Source organism: Protopterus annectens, chromosome 1.part1, assembly GCF_019279795.1.
Source record: "Protopterus annectens isolate FY-2018-M chromosome 1.part1, PAN1.0, whole genome shotgun sequence".
In the NCBI taxonomy this organism is placed as follows: Eukaryota; Metazoa; Chordata; order Ceratodontiformes; family Protopteridae; genus Protopterus; species Protopterus annectens.
Genome location: NC_056726.1, coordinates 788,581,078 through 788,602,874, shown reverse-complemented (window position 1 = coordinate 788,602,874; position 21,797 = coordinate 788,581,078). Strand labels below are relative to the sequence as shown.

The 21,797-nt window shown below is 41.6% G+C and overlaps 1 protein-coding gene across 2 annotated transcripts in view; it reads left to right on the top strand.

Annotated features, from left to right (window-relative positions):
- EPG5 (ectopic P-granules autophagy protein 5 homolog) overlaps positions 1-21,797 on the top strand; it is a 2,535,958-nt gene that overhangs the window by 2,093,642 nt on the left and 420,519 nt on the right. For both annotated transcript variants that reach the window (XM_044078183.1, XR_006365599.1), the window contains exon 38: positions 7,785-7,994. In XM_044078183.1, coding sequence (XP_043934118.1) covers positions 7,785-7,994 — 210 coding nt within the window. The remainder of the gene's footprint in view (positions 1-7,784; positions 7,995-21,797) is intronic.

Below are 21,797 nucleotides of genomic sequence, written 5' to 3'. Positions count from 1 at the left end.
TGTTGGGTGGTAGGAGGAGAGGGTTGTCTGTGTACATGAGGCAATTGCTACATTGCCCCAAGATGCCCAGATTCATCAGATAGACAGGAGAGAACACTGGGAGCTGACCGTTGGACATGCCGGAATAAAAAAACTACTTTCCTCTAGACTAGTGAGGAAAGTGAGTTTAAGAGCTGTTTTTCTCTGATCAAGTGAGGAAAGTAAGTAAAATAACGGTTTTCCTCTACATAAAGAGGAAGGTTGAGTGCTGTAGTAATTTGTAGCTTATTTAGTGCTAACAACAAGTTCTGAACTAGTGTGATAAGAGACCTGGGGACCCAGGTGGACAGTAGTCTCTCCTTTGATAATCACATCACCACAGTAGTCAGGAAATCCTTCTATGTGGCACACCTCATCACAAAAGGGATCTCACCTAGGAAAAATAGGTCATTGTTCCCCACTACTTGACACTCATTAGACACATTATAGAGTACAATGCCCCTTTTGGAATGTACCTCACAAGACATCTGCAGCCGCTGGAAAGGCCACAGAAGTACCTCACAAAGAGGATTACTGACCTCAAACAGATGCCCTACACTGACCATCTCAAAAAAACACCAGCTTTACTCCGTAGCACATCTCCAAGGTGATCCCTGCCTAACATATAAAGCTATGTCAAACCCAGAGCTGTTGGACATGCTACACCTAAAGAAATCCCAATCCCTCCAATCTACATGATCTAGGGACCTAAACTTTGTCACCACAATAAACAAGACATGCTGGAGGGATAGATTCCTGTCCCAGAGACTTTCCATACTCTGGAACAAGCTACCTGTCTATGTCAAGCAAGTTCCTCATTAGTACTCTTCAAGAAAAATCTTGATAAGTGGATGGGAAATAGGAAATTCACCCTGGGGATGACTTCTGTAGCTCTGCTCGACAGGGGCACAGGAAAATAACTTTCTTGGGTGGCGTAAGCCAGGGAACCTTGTTGATTAGGCTTACTTTAGGTCCTTGGGCCGTAGCCTAGTACCTACCTATGAACCTATCTGTGTGTGTGTGTGTATATATATATATATATATATATATATATATATATATATATATATATATATATGTATATAGGACGTTTGTTCGACTGAGCAAATGTCCGTATCAATAAAACCCGAACACACTTAAACGAAAGCGCTTTTATCGAAAAAGTGCTTTCGTTAAAGTGTGTGATAAAAAAAAAAACACTACATTTACATTTTAGCAGGGGGGCTTCTCCCCCCTGCACACCCCCCCCACTTTAATATTCTCCCTGCGAGACCGCACTACAGTGGGGAAAAGGGAAATTTCCCTTACATGCACTGTAGTACAGCCTCGGCAACAGTCATACTTATGCGAAAGTGGTTCTTCGGTGAAAAGCACTTTCACGTAAGTACGCCCGGCCGTTTGGATTTCGGTCGTTTGCTCAGTCGAGCAAACGTTCTAGATCCATATATATATATATATACATATATATATATATATATATATATATATATATATAAATATATATATATATAAATATAATTAAAATGCTATATATGTATTTACAATAAACACTAGAATTTTAGCCACAGGAAATATAAAAAAACAACACTGATGGAAGGACTCAAACAGATGCAGAAAAAAACGTTTAACTAATCTCACTATATTTTCCTAACTGACTGAAGAATAACTGTTCCCTCCTTACTTGCTAGAGCAAGGCAAGATGAAGGTGGATGAGTGTGACTTATCAGGTCCCAGAAAAAGACAGTGCATCTCTCACATCTCCCACAAATACTCAAATAGAATTTCAGTGCTGGCTACAGAATGACTTCACAACTGGTCACCTGACCATGTAGTTCCCACACTACCCTCACTAGCAACTGAGCCAGGATTTGGCAAAGATGTGTCACAGTACACACACAGAACTTTGCTAAGGCTTAATACAGTGTCTGGAAACTATAAAACAATTCCAACACTTCTACCCTTCCTGCATGAAAGGCATTTCACAGACATTGTGTCTCTGACTGCATTCAGACCTGTGAGATAGAATCTTTATAGCTTAAATCAAGTCATTTAATATCAGACAGTCTTTCCTTAATGTTAGCTGGGCTGAGTTTAATCCCTTCTCTTACAGTATCCTCTGCTAAAATATATACATTTTAGCATTTACAACAATACAACCTGACATGCATGTATATGTCTTTTCTGTTTAGCAGGACCCACTGTTGCTACATTTTTAATACAAGCAGCTTTACAAATACATTTTTAACACAAACATCTTTACAAATCAGTTTGATATTCAAATGACATAAAATTATTTACAAAAGTCCAGCTAGCTGTGCTGGCATATATTACACACGCACTACCCTTTTCCCTGTGCCATAGCTGCTACTCTCTCAAATCAACACAGTAGACACTGAAATTAATTTGAATATGTCGATATGATTTCCATTGCTAGTTTTTTCTCCTGCATTTCTGCAATAAATGAAAGTATATTCTTCATTGTATAGATCTGCATAGGCAGTTAATTTTCTGTGTAAACTGAAAGAAAAATAAATTCACAATTTTTCAGTTTTTTTATTTCCTGGGTTCACTTCCTCATTTCCATTGTGACTTACAGATTGGGCCTAAAGTATGTAAAGTCACCTTGACCAGATGGCTGTCACATGTAACAAAACAAAAATGTTTTCAGCTGTGAGTATAATACACTGCACAAGCTCAGTGGTTACATCACAAGGATTCTTTGAAAATGCTTCCATGTGTGATATTTATGTGGTTGTAACTTGAGCTTGTTTGAATATTTTCACATCCTGCTTGCATTGTCTTGCAATCTCCAGGTCTGGGTTCTCCCTCAGGGCCACAGCCTTTTATGGGATACTTTCATGATGCCACCTAGGGGAACAAACTTGTGATTCTGTCCAATAGGTTTAAAGAGGATGGACTGTGTCATGTTGAAAACAAAAGTTAGGCATAATTATACAGCTGCATGGTCATGGTCCATATTTTTCAACATACCCACTCCTTCTGTCAGTTTAGAATGGAAGAGATGCAGAGGAGTTTCCTTTAGGGCAGGGGTGTCCAACCTTTTCAGTTGCAAGGGCCGCATTGAGTCAACAGAAATGGTCTGGGGGCAAACGGCAAGTGAGGACCAAAAAAAAGGTCTCTCACATAAACTGAAGAGCAAAAAGGGGGGGGGGCAAAAGACCCCAGGTATATGCGGACTAATACAATGTTGGCCCACTGGCTGTATTGTAGGTGAATTTGAACAATAACTAAATTAATAAATGCATAATATTTGCCCTAAAATTCAATATCTCATTCTAATTATTAAAAGAAACAGTTAAATCTAACATTTTAGTTTATTTGTAAAAAAAAATTAACAGGTACAAACCTTGGCACAGTATACTAACCTCGAAAAAGGGCATAGCAAAATAAATTTAAAATGGGTGGTGAAAGCCAAACACATTCTGGCTAGGCTTATAAATGCCCTAGGGCAGATAGCCAGTATGAACCTATGAACCCACCTCAGTTAGGGCAGAATGGGAGGAGGGGTAGTAATATGCTGGAGGGGGTCACTTTGGCAGAGACTGTTTCACTTGTGTAATATGCTTATATTTATTAATGACTAATATTCACACCTCCTAATTAGACCGTGGTGGTGGTGCTGCGGTTGTGTGTTGCTGTCTGGTTCAATACTCAGCTATAGCGTCTTCAGTGTGGAGACGTGCGTGAATGGGCTGCACTCGCTGAAGGTTGTGCATCAGGGCTGGTAACTCGCACGTAAAAATCAACTACCAATCTTTAGCAGACTGGAGTTCCGCTGTGGCGACCCCTAACCAGGAAAAGCCAAAAGACACTAGTGACTACAACATTCACATCTCCTAATTGTGTATTTTCCTTTTCTACTCCACTATCAGACAGGAATTAAAATTTGTCCAAATAACAGTGTATTCTGTATTTATCCACAATTCAGTTTTATCCTGCAGCTATTTCCTTATTGTCATTCAGACACACACATTGATTATTCTCATCTGTTACCTCCATTTTCTATGTCCTGTACCAAAATTCTTCCTAGTGTAACTACATTTACGCGCCAAATACAAACATTTTGTTATAAAATAAGAGTAACTATCCCCAGAACATTGTTGTGGTCCAAATGACAAGAACCCCTTCCCTCCAAAAAGACTGTTTGTACTCTATCAGAAACGTTTGCAATATCGACCTGAAACATAAACATCACACTCAAATTGCTTGGCCAACTTTACAATTCCCACAAACAGTAGAAATCTTTCATTTAACACTGTATTAGAAAAAAATATTAATGTTTTGTGTCTGTCTCCCACTGTCTACTCTTCTTTTTCTTTGAGGTTACTTTATTTCTTCACCCCCTCCCCTTCTGTTACAGTACATTCATTTCCATCATCGTAAGTCTCATTAGCCAGGACAGAAGAGAAATTTGATGCTTACTTTTTGGCTATGGCCACACTCTTCACAAGTTAAGTAAGGACAAGTTTGTTTAAAATATCCTGTTTTACACAAAGAAAGCGGTCCTTTATTTTTTAAGACACAACTACTATAATGCATGAAAAAGTTTGATTATCGAGGTGTTTTAAATTTTCACTACAAACAACTCCACATTACCTTCCCAGACCCAAGTCCAAAAATATTTTCTGAAAACTGTGCACAGCTTTACAATGTAGTTGTATCAATTATGCCGAAAAACAATGCAAACCATACAACCAAAAAACACACAACACTTGCAGGAAATGATACATTTTCTTTTTACTAGTTGTTTTATGCTTACAGACATACTGTGTACTATAACTAATACAATCATGCTCCCTGAATCCATCAGTCCTGTAATTCTTTCCCCTCTTCTCTCTGCCACATTGCATTTGACAAGTTTAGTAACAGCACAGTCACAGATTCTATCTACAGTTCTAGTGCTTAGAAATCCAGCATTGTTACATTCTCCAGACATTATTTTTGTACACTTTGCAAGCTAACAGTAATAGTTCTTAAAGGTATAATATTGCTGTCTCTATTTGTGTTGTACCTGGCTATATGTTCTTTTCTTTAACTTTAAAATAAATCATCTTAGTTAACTTTTTTTCATGTTTGGAGGCAAAGCAGCATAATTAGGAGAAAGTGTTTTTTTTAGTCTTTAAAAATGCAAAGCAGTCACTGTCTGGATTCACTTACTTTCGGAAAGTAAAATACTCCTGTACGTCTGAAATTACTTGTAATTCACCAGTAACTACATGACATGTAGTTGGATAAGGTACACATACTAAAACTAACCCTTGTAGAAGGTCTCCAACCTGTGGTCTGTGCATAATTTTACAGAATAAACCATCTTTTTTTCCCCAGAGACTAGAAAGCTGAAGCATGTTTATTATACTGTACATACAGTTGCTGTGTCCAGCTATCATGACCACTCCCCCCCCCCCCCAACATCCACCCCATACCACAAAACCTGATAGGGCAAGAAATCTGGTAAAGCCTAAATAAAATGAAGTGGAAAAAGCCCCAAAAGGACACATTTTAAAAACTGCTCTTATAAACTTAGAAAGTTGCAATAACAGGATTTGAGTTAGGATGCATTTTCTGAAGGATATGAACTCTGAAACTCAAGTGTATGTCACCATTTAGCTTTAGCGACTTAATCCTCATCGATTTACCAGAAAGTGACAAATTTATAGAGGGAAAAAGACTAAAAATAAGACAAACAGACATTCTACGAACATCTGAACAGATGAGAGGGGTCACCACCCTCTCTTTCTGCACCAATTGCACCCCCTCCCATAAGCAAAGATAAATTAACACACACATTTCCTTGAAGGCTTCCATTTTACTACACACGCTAGAAAATTAATTGTTTTGAACCTTAGCTCGAACTCTCAATATAAGGAGCACTTTTCATTTACAGACAGACTTCAAGACCAATGCAGCCTTAGAAAGTGCTATGATAACTATGCATTGCCAACTGTAGCTTCTGGGGCATTTTGAGTTCATCTTGTTCTGCAGGAGACTATACATTGAATGCAAGCATGGTTATTTTACCATAATCTTTTACATTACAGAATATCTACAAATCCAAAGCCATGTTATTCAATCCTTATTCCATTGCTGAATATAGACCCCAGTTCCTTTCTGTTGTATCTCAAGACAACATACCAATTTCACTGTAAACCACGTTAAACACGTGTGCATGGGACTCACTCTATCCATGAGGGTGATGTTTTTCTGGCTCAAAAGTTACTTGAATAAGAAAGAAATAAACTGTTGCCAATGCAGGCTAGTGGTTATTCCTGCTGAATGACTTAAAAATGAGGTCTTCTCTTTTTTTAAGCAGTTGTTAAACTGCATTACATGCAGTTCCCCGTAAATAACCTTTTGACTGATATGATTTATGCTTACCAACTAACTTTCCCTCATACTCACACACACACACACACACACACACACACACACACACACACACACACACACACACACACACTCACACGCGTACACACACTCACGCGTACACACATGGATACATAACTCGCTTCATCTGTATGAATATCAGTACTGTTGCACAGGAGCTTTGTGAATGTTGTTTCCATGTACAATGTTAATAGCATCATTATATGATTTGTGACTATATTTATGATGTCTTTGACATCTAAAAGAAGTCTTTACTCATAGCAAACATAATTACTGTTTAGTTCTGTTACAATTCAAGAACAAGGGAGCTTCTCACATCTGCTTTCTGCAGGACATAATTAATCTACCACCAGTCCAGCTAATGTCTTATCCACAAGATGTTCCCACCACAGTAGTAGGTGCAGTAGTAGTAAAGGAAGCAGACACAGTGTCAAAATACTTAGCTTACCTTTTGCTATGTTGTAGTGTAGTCAGTGTGTACACAACGAAATAAAATAAATCCTCTCTCCACGATCTCGCTCCTTCTTTCAGCTTTACCAGAAGTATAAAAAATGCCCGAATGGTGTTTTCGCGCATGCGCATACCAGCGGAAAGACACTGGTATGAAAAAAACATGAAAAAAAGAAAGTTGGCGCATGCGCAGAACAGCAAAAGTACGCGGACGTGTAAACACACGGAAAAAAAGTTAAATTAAAATTAAATTTAAATTTAAGGGTCGCGGGCCGCATGGAAGAGCTCTGAGGGCTGCATGCGGCCCGCGGGCCGTGGGTTGGACACTCCTGCTTTAGGGTGTGACTGTTGTGCATATTCTCTGATGTTTTTTGTCACTTTTATTTTGAGCATCATGCTAGGTCTGGAGAATTTAAAAAGAGCAATAGTGTATTTTGAATAAAGGAGACCGAGTTTATGCCTCAGAAAGTTTCATGTGCCATGGCTGCTCATACCTGCCGTTTAAGTCCTAATTGTTTTGAAGAAGTTGATCCTGGATCATGTAGAGCTATCATTATGGTAATATAACTGTTTCCTTCTTTTAACCTTTGTGAAAGAAAGTTTGGAAGATGCAACAAGTAAGTGACTTGTGTTTTTTTTTTGTTGGGAGGTGATAGTTACTAGTGAAGGTCAAGAGGAAGAAAAGATGACTCCATGCTTATTCCCCAGTGTAAGTGGATAGTTGAAAGAAATAGTTAGTAGTTCGACAGGTTTTTGAAATGCAGCACTCTATAATAATTACAGTTGTTGAACCCATCTTTTTAAGACATTTGTATATTTTTGCTGTAATATAATGCAGTACACTACATTACATGTTACCTTCAAACAACCAGAATATTTTGATTACGATATGGTTATGTTTTTCTTTTAAGGAATCTCCTTTACTGAACCTCCTTGGACAGACCCGTTCCCTTCCTTGGCACTTGGTGGATATTGTTGCCTATCAGAATGTTATCAGCTATTTCAGCAGTCATTATTCTCCTTCTGTCATCTTAGCAAAGCAGCCTTCAGATGAGCTGACTTTGAAACTTTTAATGGTTTCTGCTGGATTTGGTGCTTCTTCAGAAAGTAATTTACATGTTGTAAGTGCAATATTTTCATACTGCAATAATGTTTAAAGTATTTACAGTGTACTGTCTTATATGTATATGTAAACGGATCACAGACATTCTCTTGAAGTACGTACTTGGTCTTTCTGTTTTCATACTACAAAACACAAAAAGCTTACATTAGACTCTTCATTTACTTTCCATTTTCCTTTACATTCTGGTTTACTTTTATTATAAGACAATTATTGCCCCTAGCAGATTGCTCACTTAATGTTGTCTTCACTCTGTAATGTTTAATAAATCCATTAAACCATGCTGCTCTCCTTAGGGAGGGTGGCCTAATGGTTAAGGTGTTTGCCTTATAAAGACAAGGTGCAAGGTTTGAGTCTCACAAGGGATAATTGGCTAGGCTTAAAATGGCTCGCAAGGGCAGTTAGCTTAGTACTAATCTATGAACCTATGATGTATACTTTGACTATGGAGTAGTTAGGAGAATCAAACTATTTTTAAAATAACATCTAAAGGGCAGAGTAAATGGTAATTTTGTTAGGGCATGACAACCAGCCTATTGATACGTTTAGAAGACAGTGCATTTAGGAGACTTGGTTGTGAGTAAAAGGCCCAGTCACTAGCAAAGTTATCCAAGGGGTTGACAAAGAGGTGCATGCAGGCTATCCTTCTTCAGTGGGTTGGATTTGTATATTTGTCATTGTTGACACATCCTCTAGTGGTAGCTGGATAGAGATTCCCAGCAGACTAGCTGCAACTGTATTAGTAGTAACAAATAGATGCTCAGCAGTCCCACTTATGGGAGGGTGGTGGCACTGGTGGAATAAATTTAGAGTACTGCTTCACACTTAACCTTTGAGAAGTGGGGGAGTTATCCCCTTCAAGGCTGTCATTTTATTACAGAGAAGAAAGCCCTCTTCCCGGCTGCAGTGTACCACCCCTTCCATGGCTCTAAGCATATCAGTTGGTGCAAAGACTGAGGACCTGCAGAATAGATGCATGGACAAAAAATTTAAAAAAAAAGGAAGAAAAAGCTGAGGAGTGCCGTTAAGAATACACAACAGATAACCTTGTATTTCCAAGCTCTTCTGCCCTGCAGTTATTAATACAAGTCTTAGCATAAGCTGCCATTTTATTATGGACTTTTTTAGCATTCAAAACAATTGTGCATACATTGCCATTTGGATATCCTTCATTGATTAGATTTCTCAGCAGTACTTTTGAAATCTCTTTGTGAGCAGCTTTCATTGGTCTTAGACAAATAAACACAAAGGACCATATAAGCCAAAGTTATCTCATGGCATTCAGTTATTTTTTAAGTGTTTTTCTGCTGCTGTGTCTTTCGGCTTTTTCCGGTTAGGGGTCGCCACAGCGGAACTCCGGTCCGCTAATGATTGGCAGTAGATTTTGACGTGCCGACTTGCCAGGTCTGACGCACAACCTTCAACAAAGGTACGCCCATTCACGCATGTCTCCACACAGAAGACACTCTAGCTGAGAATCGAACCGGACAGAATCTTACTATGAGGCGACAATGCTACCGCAGCACCACCACCACAGTCTTTTTTTAAGTGTTTTTAATTATTATTATTTTTTAATCATGTTTAATTTTTTCACATATCCATATTATATGACATCAATGTCATTTCAGCTGAAGCCTTTTGGTACTACTGCAGTGTATAAATGACCACTTAAAGTGATTTGTTGTGTTACCAGGTACATTGCTGCATTTAGGCAGTTAAGTGCCATGATGCACTAGTAATACATTCATTTTTTTATTTGAGATGTTTTTAGTAAAAAAGTTTCATAAATTATTTTATTAAACCATGGCCTAAAGAAATGTAGTCTATCTTTAAGTGATGTCAACTTAGGAATAATGTGAGGTGAATGCTTAGACTTTAATCGACATGTCTTTGTAGCTGGCACTTAATCTCCTTTCTGACAGATAAGTCCATTGTCTGTTCCGGCCCTTTAGGAAACTGAGTATTTCTTCATTATCAGAAGTTCCATATTAGACGCTGCTATGTTTAGCTTACTGATCTTAGGCCTTATTTTGTTAGGAAAATGCTGCTAATGTAAATTTTTTCTGTTCAAAATAACTTTCATGAGGGGAAGTGCTTTATGCTTGTGTTCACTCCGTCTCAGCTTACCTGTCATTGTTTTTTGTAAGACTGATTTTACTATAAAGGGGTTTCTGACAAGACCTTTATGTACTTCTTATGTGTTACTGTGTTTTGGAGACATTCATTGCATACAAAAGTGTAGGTGTTCTGTTTCTACCAACAGTTTGACAGCTTGCCTTCCAACTGACTCTTCCCAGCACTTTTGACCACACCTGAAACACCCTCCTCAGTCACAGAATAGACACTTAACTGCTCATTATGGTCTGACTACCTTTGTTCCTAGAAAGAAAAACAACTTACCATAGAGCCCTTGTCAACTCCTTGGGCTCAGTCTTCACTTCAGCCAATGGTGGATGACTCTGTAGTGGCCAACAGTCATCCTTAGACTACTCACTTACCTTTCTGGGTTTACTTTGATGTAGTCCTTTCATCCACTAAAAATTGGGGACCAGCCATGTCTCGTTTGACTGTTGTGTTCAAACTGAGCATGGGAGAGCCATCCTTACTGGGACACAGAAACATTCTGGGGAATGCTGCTGGGTGTGACCAAGGTAGGAGACCTCTTGCAGGAGTAGATATTCTTTCTCCAGGTCGGTCACTTAAAATACCTGTAAAGAAAAAAAAGCAAAAAGTTAAACACTGTTTTTCTGAAGACATAGTATCTGTAAGAAAAGATGATTGCCTCAGCTTAGCCAAACAAATGATCCACTGTTGTCTATTTTCATCTGATTCAACATTTGCATTGTTGGATCCAATCAGATCTGACCTCAGCACCTTCTTCCAGAGGTTTGGATCCAAGGCTCTGATTGCTCCTCTACCTGCAGCTCCCTCCTTCTAGCTAAATTACCTCAGATCTTGTTTGCCACCTGTTCTATCCAGATGTGTTATCCAAGAGCTGTAACAGTCTATTCAGGATAAGTGAAAGTTTTCTTCTTTTTCCTGTTCGACTCCTCTCTGTTAATATTTTTGTTGAATTAGTATAGTGTAGTGTTCAGTTTAGATTCCAGTAGTTTAGGATTTATGCTATTCTATTTTTATTCGTATCATGTATTTTCTAGATAGATGTCCTTCTGTATCACTGTTGCAATATTCTTTGCTATAGGGATCCTCTCTCAAAGGGCAGCAGGATGTTCAGCCAGTATGCCAAAACCTTATGATCTTGTATAGGTTCATAGATAGGTACTAGGCTGTCTACCCGAGGGCATTTATAAGCCTAGCTAGAGTGTGTCAGCTTTCGCCGCCACATTGATTAATTAACTGATCCTCTGTTAAGCAGAGCCAGTGAAGTGATCCCAGGGGTGTATTTTCTGTTACCCATCCACTCGTCAGGGTTTCTCTTGAAGAGTGTTAGTGAGGGGCTCTGCCTGATGTAATTTGGATTTTGTTCCAAAGCATGGGGAGTCTCTGTGACAGGAATCTATTCCTCCAGCATGTTCTATTTAGTGTTGTGGCAAGGTTTAGCCCACTAGAGTGTGTGGCTCGCAGTGACTTGGATTTCTTTAGGTGGAGCATGTCCATCAATTCTGAGTTGGCTTTGTAAGTCAGGCAGAGATCACCTCTGAGTAAGTGATATGCCACTGAGTACAGTCGGAGTTTTTTCAGTCGGGCTGCATAGGACATATGTTTGAGACCAGTAATCCTCTTGGTGAGGTACTTTTGTGGTCTTTCCAGCTGTTGGAAGTGTCTTGTGAGGTACATCCCAAATGGAGCATTGTACTCTATGATGTGTCTAATGAGTGACGAGTAGAGGGGCACTATAACCTCTTGATTTCTAGATGTGAACCCTTTAGTAATTAGATGGGCCACATAGAAGGATTTCCTAACTACTTTGGCAATATGATTGTCAAAGGAGAGATTACTATCTACCTGGGTCCCCACATCTCTTATTACCTCTTCTGTATTAAGGGGGCTGCCACCTATGTGGTAATTCGTGAGTGTTTTGTTTTTCCCAAATGGGATGACTATACATTTTTTGGCATTTAGCTTGAGGCCATGATTTTGACATCAGGTGTCCGTCTCAGTAAGGCCCTTTTAGAGGATGTCCGTGTCAGCTGGAGAGTCAATTATGGATCCCAGTTTGCAGTCATTGACAAACTTGGTTAGCCATAGTCCTCCTGTGTTTGCCTGTACTTCTAAGAAGTATATGCCGAACAGTAGGGGTCCCAGGACCAAGCCTTGTGAGACACCACTTGTGACTGGTTTAGAGTCGGACCTGGAGCCCGCTATTCTTACCTTGTGAGTTCTGTCTGTAAGCCAGTTGGCAACCCATCTCGTGATGTAGGGGTTTATGTTCAGGCTAGTGAGTTTTTCTGTAATACCCGAGTGGGGAATGGTGTCAAAAGCCTTGGAGAGGTCAAGGTAGGCTGTGTGAACCACCTTTCCCTCGTCTATGGCCTTGGTGACTGTCTCGATGAAGTCAACTAGGTTTAGTAGGCATGATCTGCCCTTAACAAAACCCAACTGGGTCAGTTCAAGTGTTTGGAGGTTCCCAATGTCTTTGTTAATGAGTTCCATGATGGTGCGCTCCATAGCCATGCAGACCAGGCTAGTCAGGCTTATGGGGCGATAATTACCAGAGTCAGTTGTAGCCCCTCCTTTGTGGAGAGGAATAACCGTTGCTGTGTGCCATTGTATGGGCACGTAGCCTGTGGAGAGGCTAAGGTTGAACAGCTTGTTTAGGTGGGGGGTTAGTTCCTTCTGTAGTTCGTGCAAGATGCAGCCTGAGACACCATCTGGTCCCATTGACGCTGTGCTTTTGGCTTTTGAAAGGGCTGTTTTCACCTGTGAGTCTGTGATTTTTGGGACACTATACTTTTTCGGTATTGTTGTGGGCCCTTTTGGAGGTGAGAGGGGGGGGGTGAAGTTTGCACTAAATCTGTCTGTCAAGATGTTGGCAATATCAGTAGGTTCAGTATATTTTGTGCTATTTTGCTCTAGTTCAGTGCATACCTGCGAGTTGCCACTTAGATTCTTAACATAGCTAAAGAAGGCTTTGTGGTTATCTTTTGAATCCTTGGTTATTTTTCTTTCGAAGTTAGCCTTGGATGATTTCATGAGGGACCTCAGTTTCTTACTGTTACTGATCAGGGATGTCTTTCCTTCCTGGGATTTGCTTTTTTTTCAGAACTAGTTTCCTCCTTCTGTTGTATAGCCTGTTTATTTCAGGGGTCCACCAAACTGGTTTCCTTCTCTTAGAGGAGTGAGTCTTGGTTTTGCTAGGGATGGCACAATCCATGCATCCTTGTAGGTGCTCATAGAGTGCATTTGTAAAGGTTTCTGCATCTTGAGCAGTATTATCCTTTAGCGTGGGGGCTGTGAAACTTACCACCTCTGTCTTAAGTAAGGTGATGTTTGCTTTAGAAAATATTTTTACTGTGGTTTCCTTAGTTGGGGGTGGTGGTGGGGTGTGGACATCCAGAGTGATTAGTTTATGGTCTGATCTAACCTGTGACGGGTTGACCTCCGGTGCGGAACACCTGTCGCCCATGTTGGTGATGACCATGTCCAATATGTTTTCACCTCTGGTAGGGGAGTTTACCAGCTGATCCAGGGCGTTTGAGTTGATGAATTCCAGGAAACGCTGATCTTGGTGGTTTGTACTCAAGAAGTTTCTCAATTAATTGTAGGGTAATTGAAATCGCCCATTATCAGGGTATTCTGTAGGACCTTCATGTTTTCCAGTGTCTCCAGAAAGGCAGAGTGGTGGTCCTGGGTCATGGAGGGTGATCTGTAGCAGGCCACAACTTGCACTGCAGATTTGCCCGATGTTAGTAGCACATGGATGATCTCAGAGGTATCATGCTGCGCCACTAACCTGGAGGTGTAGGTATCCTTGATGAATATGGATACACCCCCTCCTTTTGTGTTTTGGTCCATGTTCTGTGGCCAAAATGTGTGGTATGAGTTGTAGCCTGGTAGTGCTGGAGTGGTCTCTGGAGCCTTGAACCAGGTTTCAGTCACTACACAGATGTCGACTTTCTCCATAGTGAGGAGTGCTTCGAGTGCATGCATTCAGAGATTTAAACTCCTGGCGTTTTTTTATTTGTGCTGTTTATGGAGGTAGGTTTGACTTTTGAGCCTTGCCAAAAAAAGGCACTATGGGGGCAGCAAGAGCCTTGGCCAGTATTCGAAAGCCTAGGTGTGACAGGTGCAAGCAACGTGGCTTGTCGAGCATGTTCTCCCTGTCTGGCAGACACTCGATCCCCTTTGAATGACGCCAGAAGCTTAGCCAATTGTTGAAATTGATCACTGTTTCTTTATACTGAGGCATCATTCGTGGTGAGGGCAGGATGCTACTCAGGGTCAGGGTCATACCCGCCTGGGCTACATGATCAGAGAGTTCTTCCATGTCTCTTTTCATGTAGTCCACGGAGGTACATCTCAGGTGATTCACACCAACATGAGCAATGACAGAGTCATATTTGTACTTGTTCTGGAATGACCTGAGTGCTTGTGTTATGTGGCGGATTCTGGCTCCTGACAGGCAGCTGACAGTAACCTTCTCCTTGTCCAGCCTAGTGAGTGGGATGTCAGTGTGCCTGACTATAGTCTCACCTATTACTAGTGTGTTAGGTATGTTATTTTGCCTTAAGGGCTGTGATTGTGCGGCACATTGACTTTGTGTTTTATGTGTTGTCTGGTTTGTGACAGGAGGTGCAAGTTTTTTGGGTGTCTGCTTTGTAGCTCTCTGATGCTTTTGCAGGTTTTTATTTAGAGCCTCTGAGTATGATTTAGTGTATTTATGTGCATTTTTTGCCAGTGCTGGTTTAGTAGGTCTATGTGAGGCTGGAGGTGTGGTACAAGTGTTAACCTTCTCCTCATGACTGAGACCTTAGCCTCCAGTTTGGCTGTATAATTGCATCTGTCACATATATTAGTGTTTTGTGGTAGGAGGAGAGGGTTGTCTGTGTACATGAGGCAGTTGTAACATTGCCTCAGGATAGCCAGGTTCACCAGCTGGACTGGAGAGTACACATGAAGTTGCCCTTTGTTCATGTCTGAATAGTAGGGTGAGCTGCTTAGTCGCTTGGTTGGTGAGGGGTGGATAAAGAGCCCTGTCCTGCTGGGCAATCAAGTGTTCGGGGTATATTAGTACTTGCTATTAGGTCTGAGCAAGTGCTGGACTGTAGGATGCTTTTGAGTGCTTAGGTTGAGAGTTAGACTAATTTCAAGGGAAAAACTGAAGAGGAGACTTAGTGGAGCCGGGAATAATTTAACCGTAGCTGACTGGTGCTGCCCGGCACGCAAAACCCTGCAAACCCGGTTTTTAAACTACTAACTTCTGGGCTGGAACCACTCCTCCAGGGACAGATGGCTGCTCAAAGTTCCCCTCTCTCACAGGTGAACAGAGAAACTTCCCTCTATCCAAGTAAGGTATGAGCAACTCAGAAACTTGTAACACAGCCCTGAATTCAGCACTAGCCTGAAAACTGGACTACACTAGCTTAGAAGGGTGGGAAACAAGGAATGTGTTTTTTTTTTTTTTTAAAGATAAGGCAAAAACAATAAAAAGTACACTTAAAACAGCTTTAAACGACTACAAGCAATTAGAAAAGGCTATCGTACTTTACTGTGTAGCCTACAACAGGTAGATAAATTATTTAAACAAAAAATGACTTTTTAAAAGTGCAGGCAGTCAAATAAGTACAATATGTGAAAAAAACTAGCTTTTACGCTGGAAAATCAGCATTTACATGGAAAACAGTTAAGTACAGCAAGAAAATACAGAAAACTGATACTTAATCACTCCAAAGGCTCTCTCTTAAGCTAGAAGACTTGTATCAGTTTAAGGATTTCTAGTGCTTTCCAATTTATCGGTTTTGGCCCATAAATTGTAGTTTATTGGCCATTTAGGCAGTTTTCCATCTCTTTCAACTTGCTGGCTTAAAAGCCTGTGTTTGAGCTTGTTCCCCGCCTTTCCTGTAACTAGTCTAGTCCAGGTACAGATTTGCTGTATTCCAGGACTCTGTAAGCTTCTGAGCCCCCCAAGCCTTTCTGTGTTGGAGGAAAGCCTTCTAGCTTATCCGTGGGAGTGGTAAGCACTAGGTAGCCTGCTACCATGAGAGGAGAGGTTCTTGGCCCAGAAATTGTAGTTTATTGACCATTTGGACAGTTTGTCCGTCTCTTTCAACTTTCTGGTTTAAAAGACCACATCTGGGCTTGTTTCCCATCTTTCCTGTAACTAACCTACTGGTAGCACTAGAAAGCCTTAAACTGATATAAGCCTTCTAGCTTAGGAGAGAGACTTTGGAGTGATTAAGTATCAGTTTTCTGTACTTTCTTGCTGTACTTAACTGTTTTCTGCCTAAACGCAGATTTTCCAGCATTTATTGTGATTTAAAAGCTTGTTTTTTTTTTCACATATTGTACTTATTTGACTGCCTGCACTTTTAAAAAGTGTTTTTTTTGTTTAAATAATTTGTTTAACTGTTGTAGGCTACACACTAAAGTGCAATAGCCTTTTCTGATCGTTTGTAGTCGTTTAAGGCTGTTTTAAGTGTACTTTTTACTGTTTTTGCCTTATCTATTCAAAAAAAAAAACAAAAAAATCCTTGTTTCTCGCCTTTCTAAGCTAGTATAATCTAGTTTTCAGGCTAGTGTTGAATTCAGGGCCGTGATACTAGTTTCTGAGTTGCCCATACCTTACTTGGATAGAAGGAAGTTTCTCTGTTCACCTGTGAGAGAGGGGAGCTTTGTGCAACCTATCTGTCCTTGGAGGAGTGGTTCCAGCCCAGAAGTTAGTAGTTTATTGGCCATTTTGGGCTAATTTCTCTCTCTTTCATTTCCCTACTATAAAAACAGAGTTTGCACGGTTTTGCGCACAGGGCAGTGCCAATTAGCTACGGTTAAATAATTCCTGGCTCCACCAAGTCTCCTCTTCAGTTTTTCCCTTGAAACTAGTCTAACTCTCAACCTAAGCACTCAAAAAGCATCTTACAGCCCAGCACTTGCTCAGACCTAATAACAAGCAGTAATATACCCTGATACTGATTGCCTAGCAGGGCAAGGCTCTTTATTCACCCCTCACCAACCAAGAGACTAAGCAGCTCACCCTACTATTCAGGCATGACCAAAGGGCAACTTCAGGTGCACTCTCAAGTCCAGCTGATGAATCTGGGTATCCTGAGGCAATGTTACAACTGCCTCATTTACACAGACAACCCTCTCCGCCTACCACAAAACACTAACATATGCAAGAGATGCAATTATACAGCCAAACTGGAAGCTAAACTGTCTCCACCCAAGACTGGAACAGACGGTCAAGAGGAGAAGTTTAACACTTGCACCACAACTCCAGCCGTACACAGACTTACTAAAACAGCACTGGCAAAAAATACACATAAATACGCAAAAATCATACTCGGCTCTAAATAAAAACCTGCGAAACCATCAGAGACCTCCAAAGCAGACACCCAAACAACCTGCACTTCCCGTCACAAACCAGACAACACATAAAACACAAAATCAGTGTGCCGCACAATCACAGCCCTTAAGGTGAAATAACATACCTAACACACTAGTAATAGGTGACTATAGTCTTGCACACTGACGTCCCACTCACTAGTCTGGACAAGCAAAAGGTTACTGTTATCTGCCTGTCGGGAGCCAGAATCATCCACGTAACACAAGCACTCAGGTCAGTCCAGAACAAGTACAAATATGACTCTGTCATTGTTCATGTTGGTGTGAATGACCTGAGACGTGCCTTCCTGGACTACATGAAAAGTGACATGGAAGAGCTCTCTGATCATGTACCCCAGGCTGGTATGACCCTGACCCTAAGTAGCATCCTGCCCTCACCAAGAATGATACCTCAGTATAAAGAAAAAATTATCAATTTCAACAACTGGCTAAGCTTCTGGTGTCATTCAAAGGGGATCCAATGTCTATCAGCCTGGGACGACAGGCTCGACAAGCCGCATTGCTTCGCAAGAGACGGCTTGCACCTGTCACCCCTAGGCTTTTGAATACTGGCCTAGGCTCTTGCTACCCCATAGTGCCATTTTTAGGCACGGCTCAAAAGTCAAACCCACCTCAGTAAACAGCACAATTAACAAAAAACAGGGTTATGCTACTCAACGCCAAGAGTTTAAATCTCAAAATGCATGCGCTCGAAGCATTCCTCAGTATGGAGAACGTCGACATTTGTGCAGTAACTGAAACCTGGTTCAAGGCTCCAGAGAGCACCCAAGCACTACCAGGCTACAACTCATACCACACGTTTCGACCACAGAACACGGACTGAAACACAAAAGGAGGGGGGTGTATCCATATTCATCAATTACATCAGTCTTTCTTGCCGAGGAGCCTGAAACAGAAGCAGTTCGCAAGTGCCTGTTGGATGCTACCTGAATTTTCGTTTACGAATTTAATAACCCTGAAGTCTTCTAAAGCTAAGTACCCCATTGGGGATCCTTTTTTCTTGCTCTAACCGATGTCAGAAAAAGTTAACAATTGTCTTGCCTGTGGAAAGCAAATACCTCACAGAGATTTTCATTCTTACTGCATCACCTGTTTAGGCCTAGACCACAATGTCCCTCACTGTCGGTTTTGTGCCTTATTTAACGCCCAAACCATTCATCGTCAGGCTCTTTTTGTCGCTAAATTCTTTCGCTCTTGATCTCCGTATTCTGAAATGACTTTGGTAAGCCATCCGACTACCGATATTCCGAAAAAATATAAAGATAAAGACAGAGACAGACCGCATAAGTCCAAAACTGCAGCCGATGCTTCCCTTAAGCTAGTTGCCAGTACACCGGTACTCAGTGAGGCGCTTTCGCAGACCCTGATGCCTGATTTATTGGATTCATCGACTATGGAACCCGTGGCTGTCTCTACCTAGGATGGGTCTGGAGCTGCTGAGCAGGCAGCGGCTTCTGAGGCAGTTATTCACTCAACCGATGTTCAACTCATACCGACGACTTCTTTTTTAACCAAAACTACCAAGTTTTTTAGGCCCGGAGTACACACTACACCTAGAAAACCGACGACCAAAGTGCATGCACCTGCTCCCATGCTACAAAAACAAATGCTTAGAATGGCTGAAGATCTTATTACGCTGATTAGGGGAAGTCAGCCTTCCCATGCTATGAGACAAAGAGTCCAGTCCCCTTCAGCTTCTACAGACCAGGAGTCCGATGACTCTGAAATTTCTGATTATGAAGACATGCCCTTATCTGCTTATAAGGATTCAGATGCAGAGGAATCCATTCCCTCTGCCTCCCATCCAGAGAATTTTTCTTTTGGTGAAACCTTGCATACCTTACGAGAGCATTTCCACTGGGAATGCCAAGACTATCCTCAGTCCAAAAAGATACTTAGATAATTTCTAGAGCTGCCTCAACACAGGCCCTTAGCAACACCCCCTGTCCTGGATGTTGTGGATGATGTTTTTATGGAATCCAGTCTTACCCCTTACCTCTTGCCCCTAGGAAACCAGACAAGTGCTACAGAGTACCTGACACTCACAAATTTATTTTCAAGAATCCTACTGCTGACCCAGATGTCATTTCCCAGGGGCCTAAAGGTATCAAGGCTACTACAGCCAAGAATCCCACCCCTTCAGAGAGGGATTCCAGAGCTTTGGACAGATGGGGTAAGAAGGTATATACCTCTGCAACTCCTGCTATTAGGGCATTGAATTGTCAGTTTCACATGCTGAAGTACCAGCAACATATCATGGAACTTATTAAACAAAAAGTGGCAACCTTTTCAGACTGTGCAGAAAATAAAGACTTGCAGGAGCTTATGCACTCTGCAAGCCAAGTCAGCAAGCATGCTTTGCAGTGTGGCTTTGATGCCCTAGAAGCATCTTGCCGGGCAGCTGTCACTGGCTCTGTACTGAGAAGACATGCTTGGCTGAAGGAGCAGACCTTGCCTCACCATGTCAAATCAAAGTTACTAGACGCTCCTTTGAATAAGGACTGTTTCTTTGGCACCAAAGCAGAAGTGATTCTTAAAAGTATGGAAAAAAAAACTAAGTCTATGCAGACTGTTAAAGAATTCTTACAAGTGCAACCCCTTAGATTCAGTAGGCCTTGCCCTTCCAAACACTGGTCCTTTCCAGCCCCCTCCAGGCCTTCTCAAACCAGACCCAGGGGAAACAGACCACCCAGAATTCAGTCTCAGGGTATGTAAAGATCTAAACATTTGGAGTGCCCGTACCCCTAAAGCAGGGAGTGGTAAGCCACCTCCATATGGAAAAAGCTCACAATGACTTATTTAGTTCACTCCCCAGCACTGCCCCATTGCTTGTGCCCTTATGAGGAAAACTTGCCCTTCATGCAAAAAACTGGATGTCCATCACTCAGGACCGGTGGGTCCTCAACATTGTATCCCAGGGGTACAAATTTAATTTCCATTCACTGCCAACCCCAAACGGGTTTCCAGACCTTCGTCCAAACCAGTGGGCAGAGGCTCAAAACCAAGTACTTTCCCTGCTCAATATCAGAGCTATTCAGCCAGTTCCAGTAGAACAGAGGGGTCAAGGATTCTACTCCAGATTCTTCCTGGTACCCAGGAAAGCGGGCTATTGGTGCCCAATCCTGGATCTTTCCATTCACAACACCTTCCTGGTGGTACCAAAATTCAAAATGCTTGCCCTGCAACAGCTTCTTCCACCTACACCAGAATCCAACCCTCCTCTCTCAGCAGATGGGACAGATTCTGCATCCACAACTGCAAACCCTAAATCTTGCAGCCTGGCTTATTCTTTGAATTCTCCCCCAGCGACCTTAAGCAAACAGGTGCTGGACATCATTCTTGAAGCCAGAAGACCCAGTACAAGAAAATCATGTACTGATAAGTGGAAAATGTTCTGCTTATGGATTCAATCTAAAGGAGAGGACACAGCACTGCCCTCTCTGCCTCTTATCCTGGATTACTTAGCAGATCTACTCCACAAAGGCCTATCCTTCTCCTCTATTAAGATACATGCCTCAGCCATTTCTACTTACTACAACACTGAGCCACCTCTCTTCTCGCACCCTCTTATCAAACAGTTCCTGAGAGGGGCAAACAATTTAAGGCCACCAAGGAGAGCACCCACTCCTGCTTGGGACCTTAACTTTGTACTGGAAAAGCTCACACTTACCCCCTTTGAACCTGCTGCATCAGCAGAGTTAAAATTCCTCTCTTGGAAAACAGCCTTGCTTCTAGGCATCACTTCAGCTAGAAGAGTGTCTGAGCTACAAGCACTGATGGCTGGGGAACCCTTCATTATTTTCCATGCTGACAGGGTTTCCCTCAGGACTAACTCTTCCTTTATGCTTAAAGTGGTGTCCAGTTTGTCTCTCAATCAATCTATCCACTTGCCAACCTTCTTTCCTAATCCTCAAAATAAAGGGAAAGGATCCTGCACTCCTTGGATGTGCACAGACAGCTCAGATTCTACCTTGATAGGACTAAGCCCTTCAGAAAATCTGACCAGCTACTAGTCAGCTTTGCAAAAGGGGCAGCGGGTAAGGCCATTTCAAAACAATCTATTTCCAAATGGATAGCACACTGCATACATTTCTGCTACAAGCACCATGGGAAACCAACCACTGAGGATGTCAGAACACATTCCACTAGTGCATCATCTACCTCTACAGCATTTCTCAGGGGAGTCCCTACCAGGGACATCCTGGAAGCTGCTACCTGGAGTTCTGTACACACCTTCACCAAGCATTACCACCTGCCTACCTTTTCTGAATCCAGGGTAGGA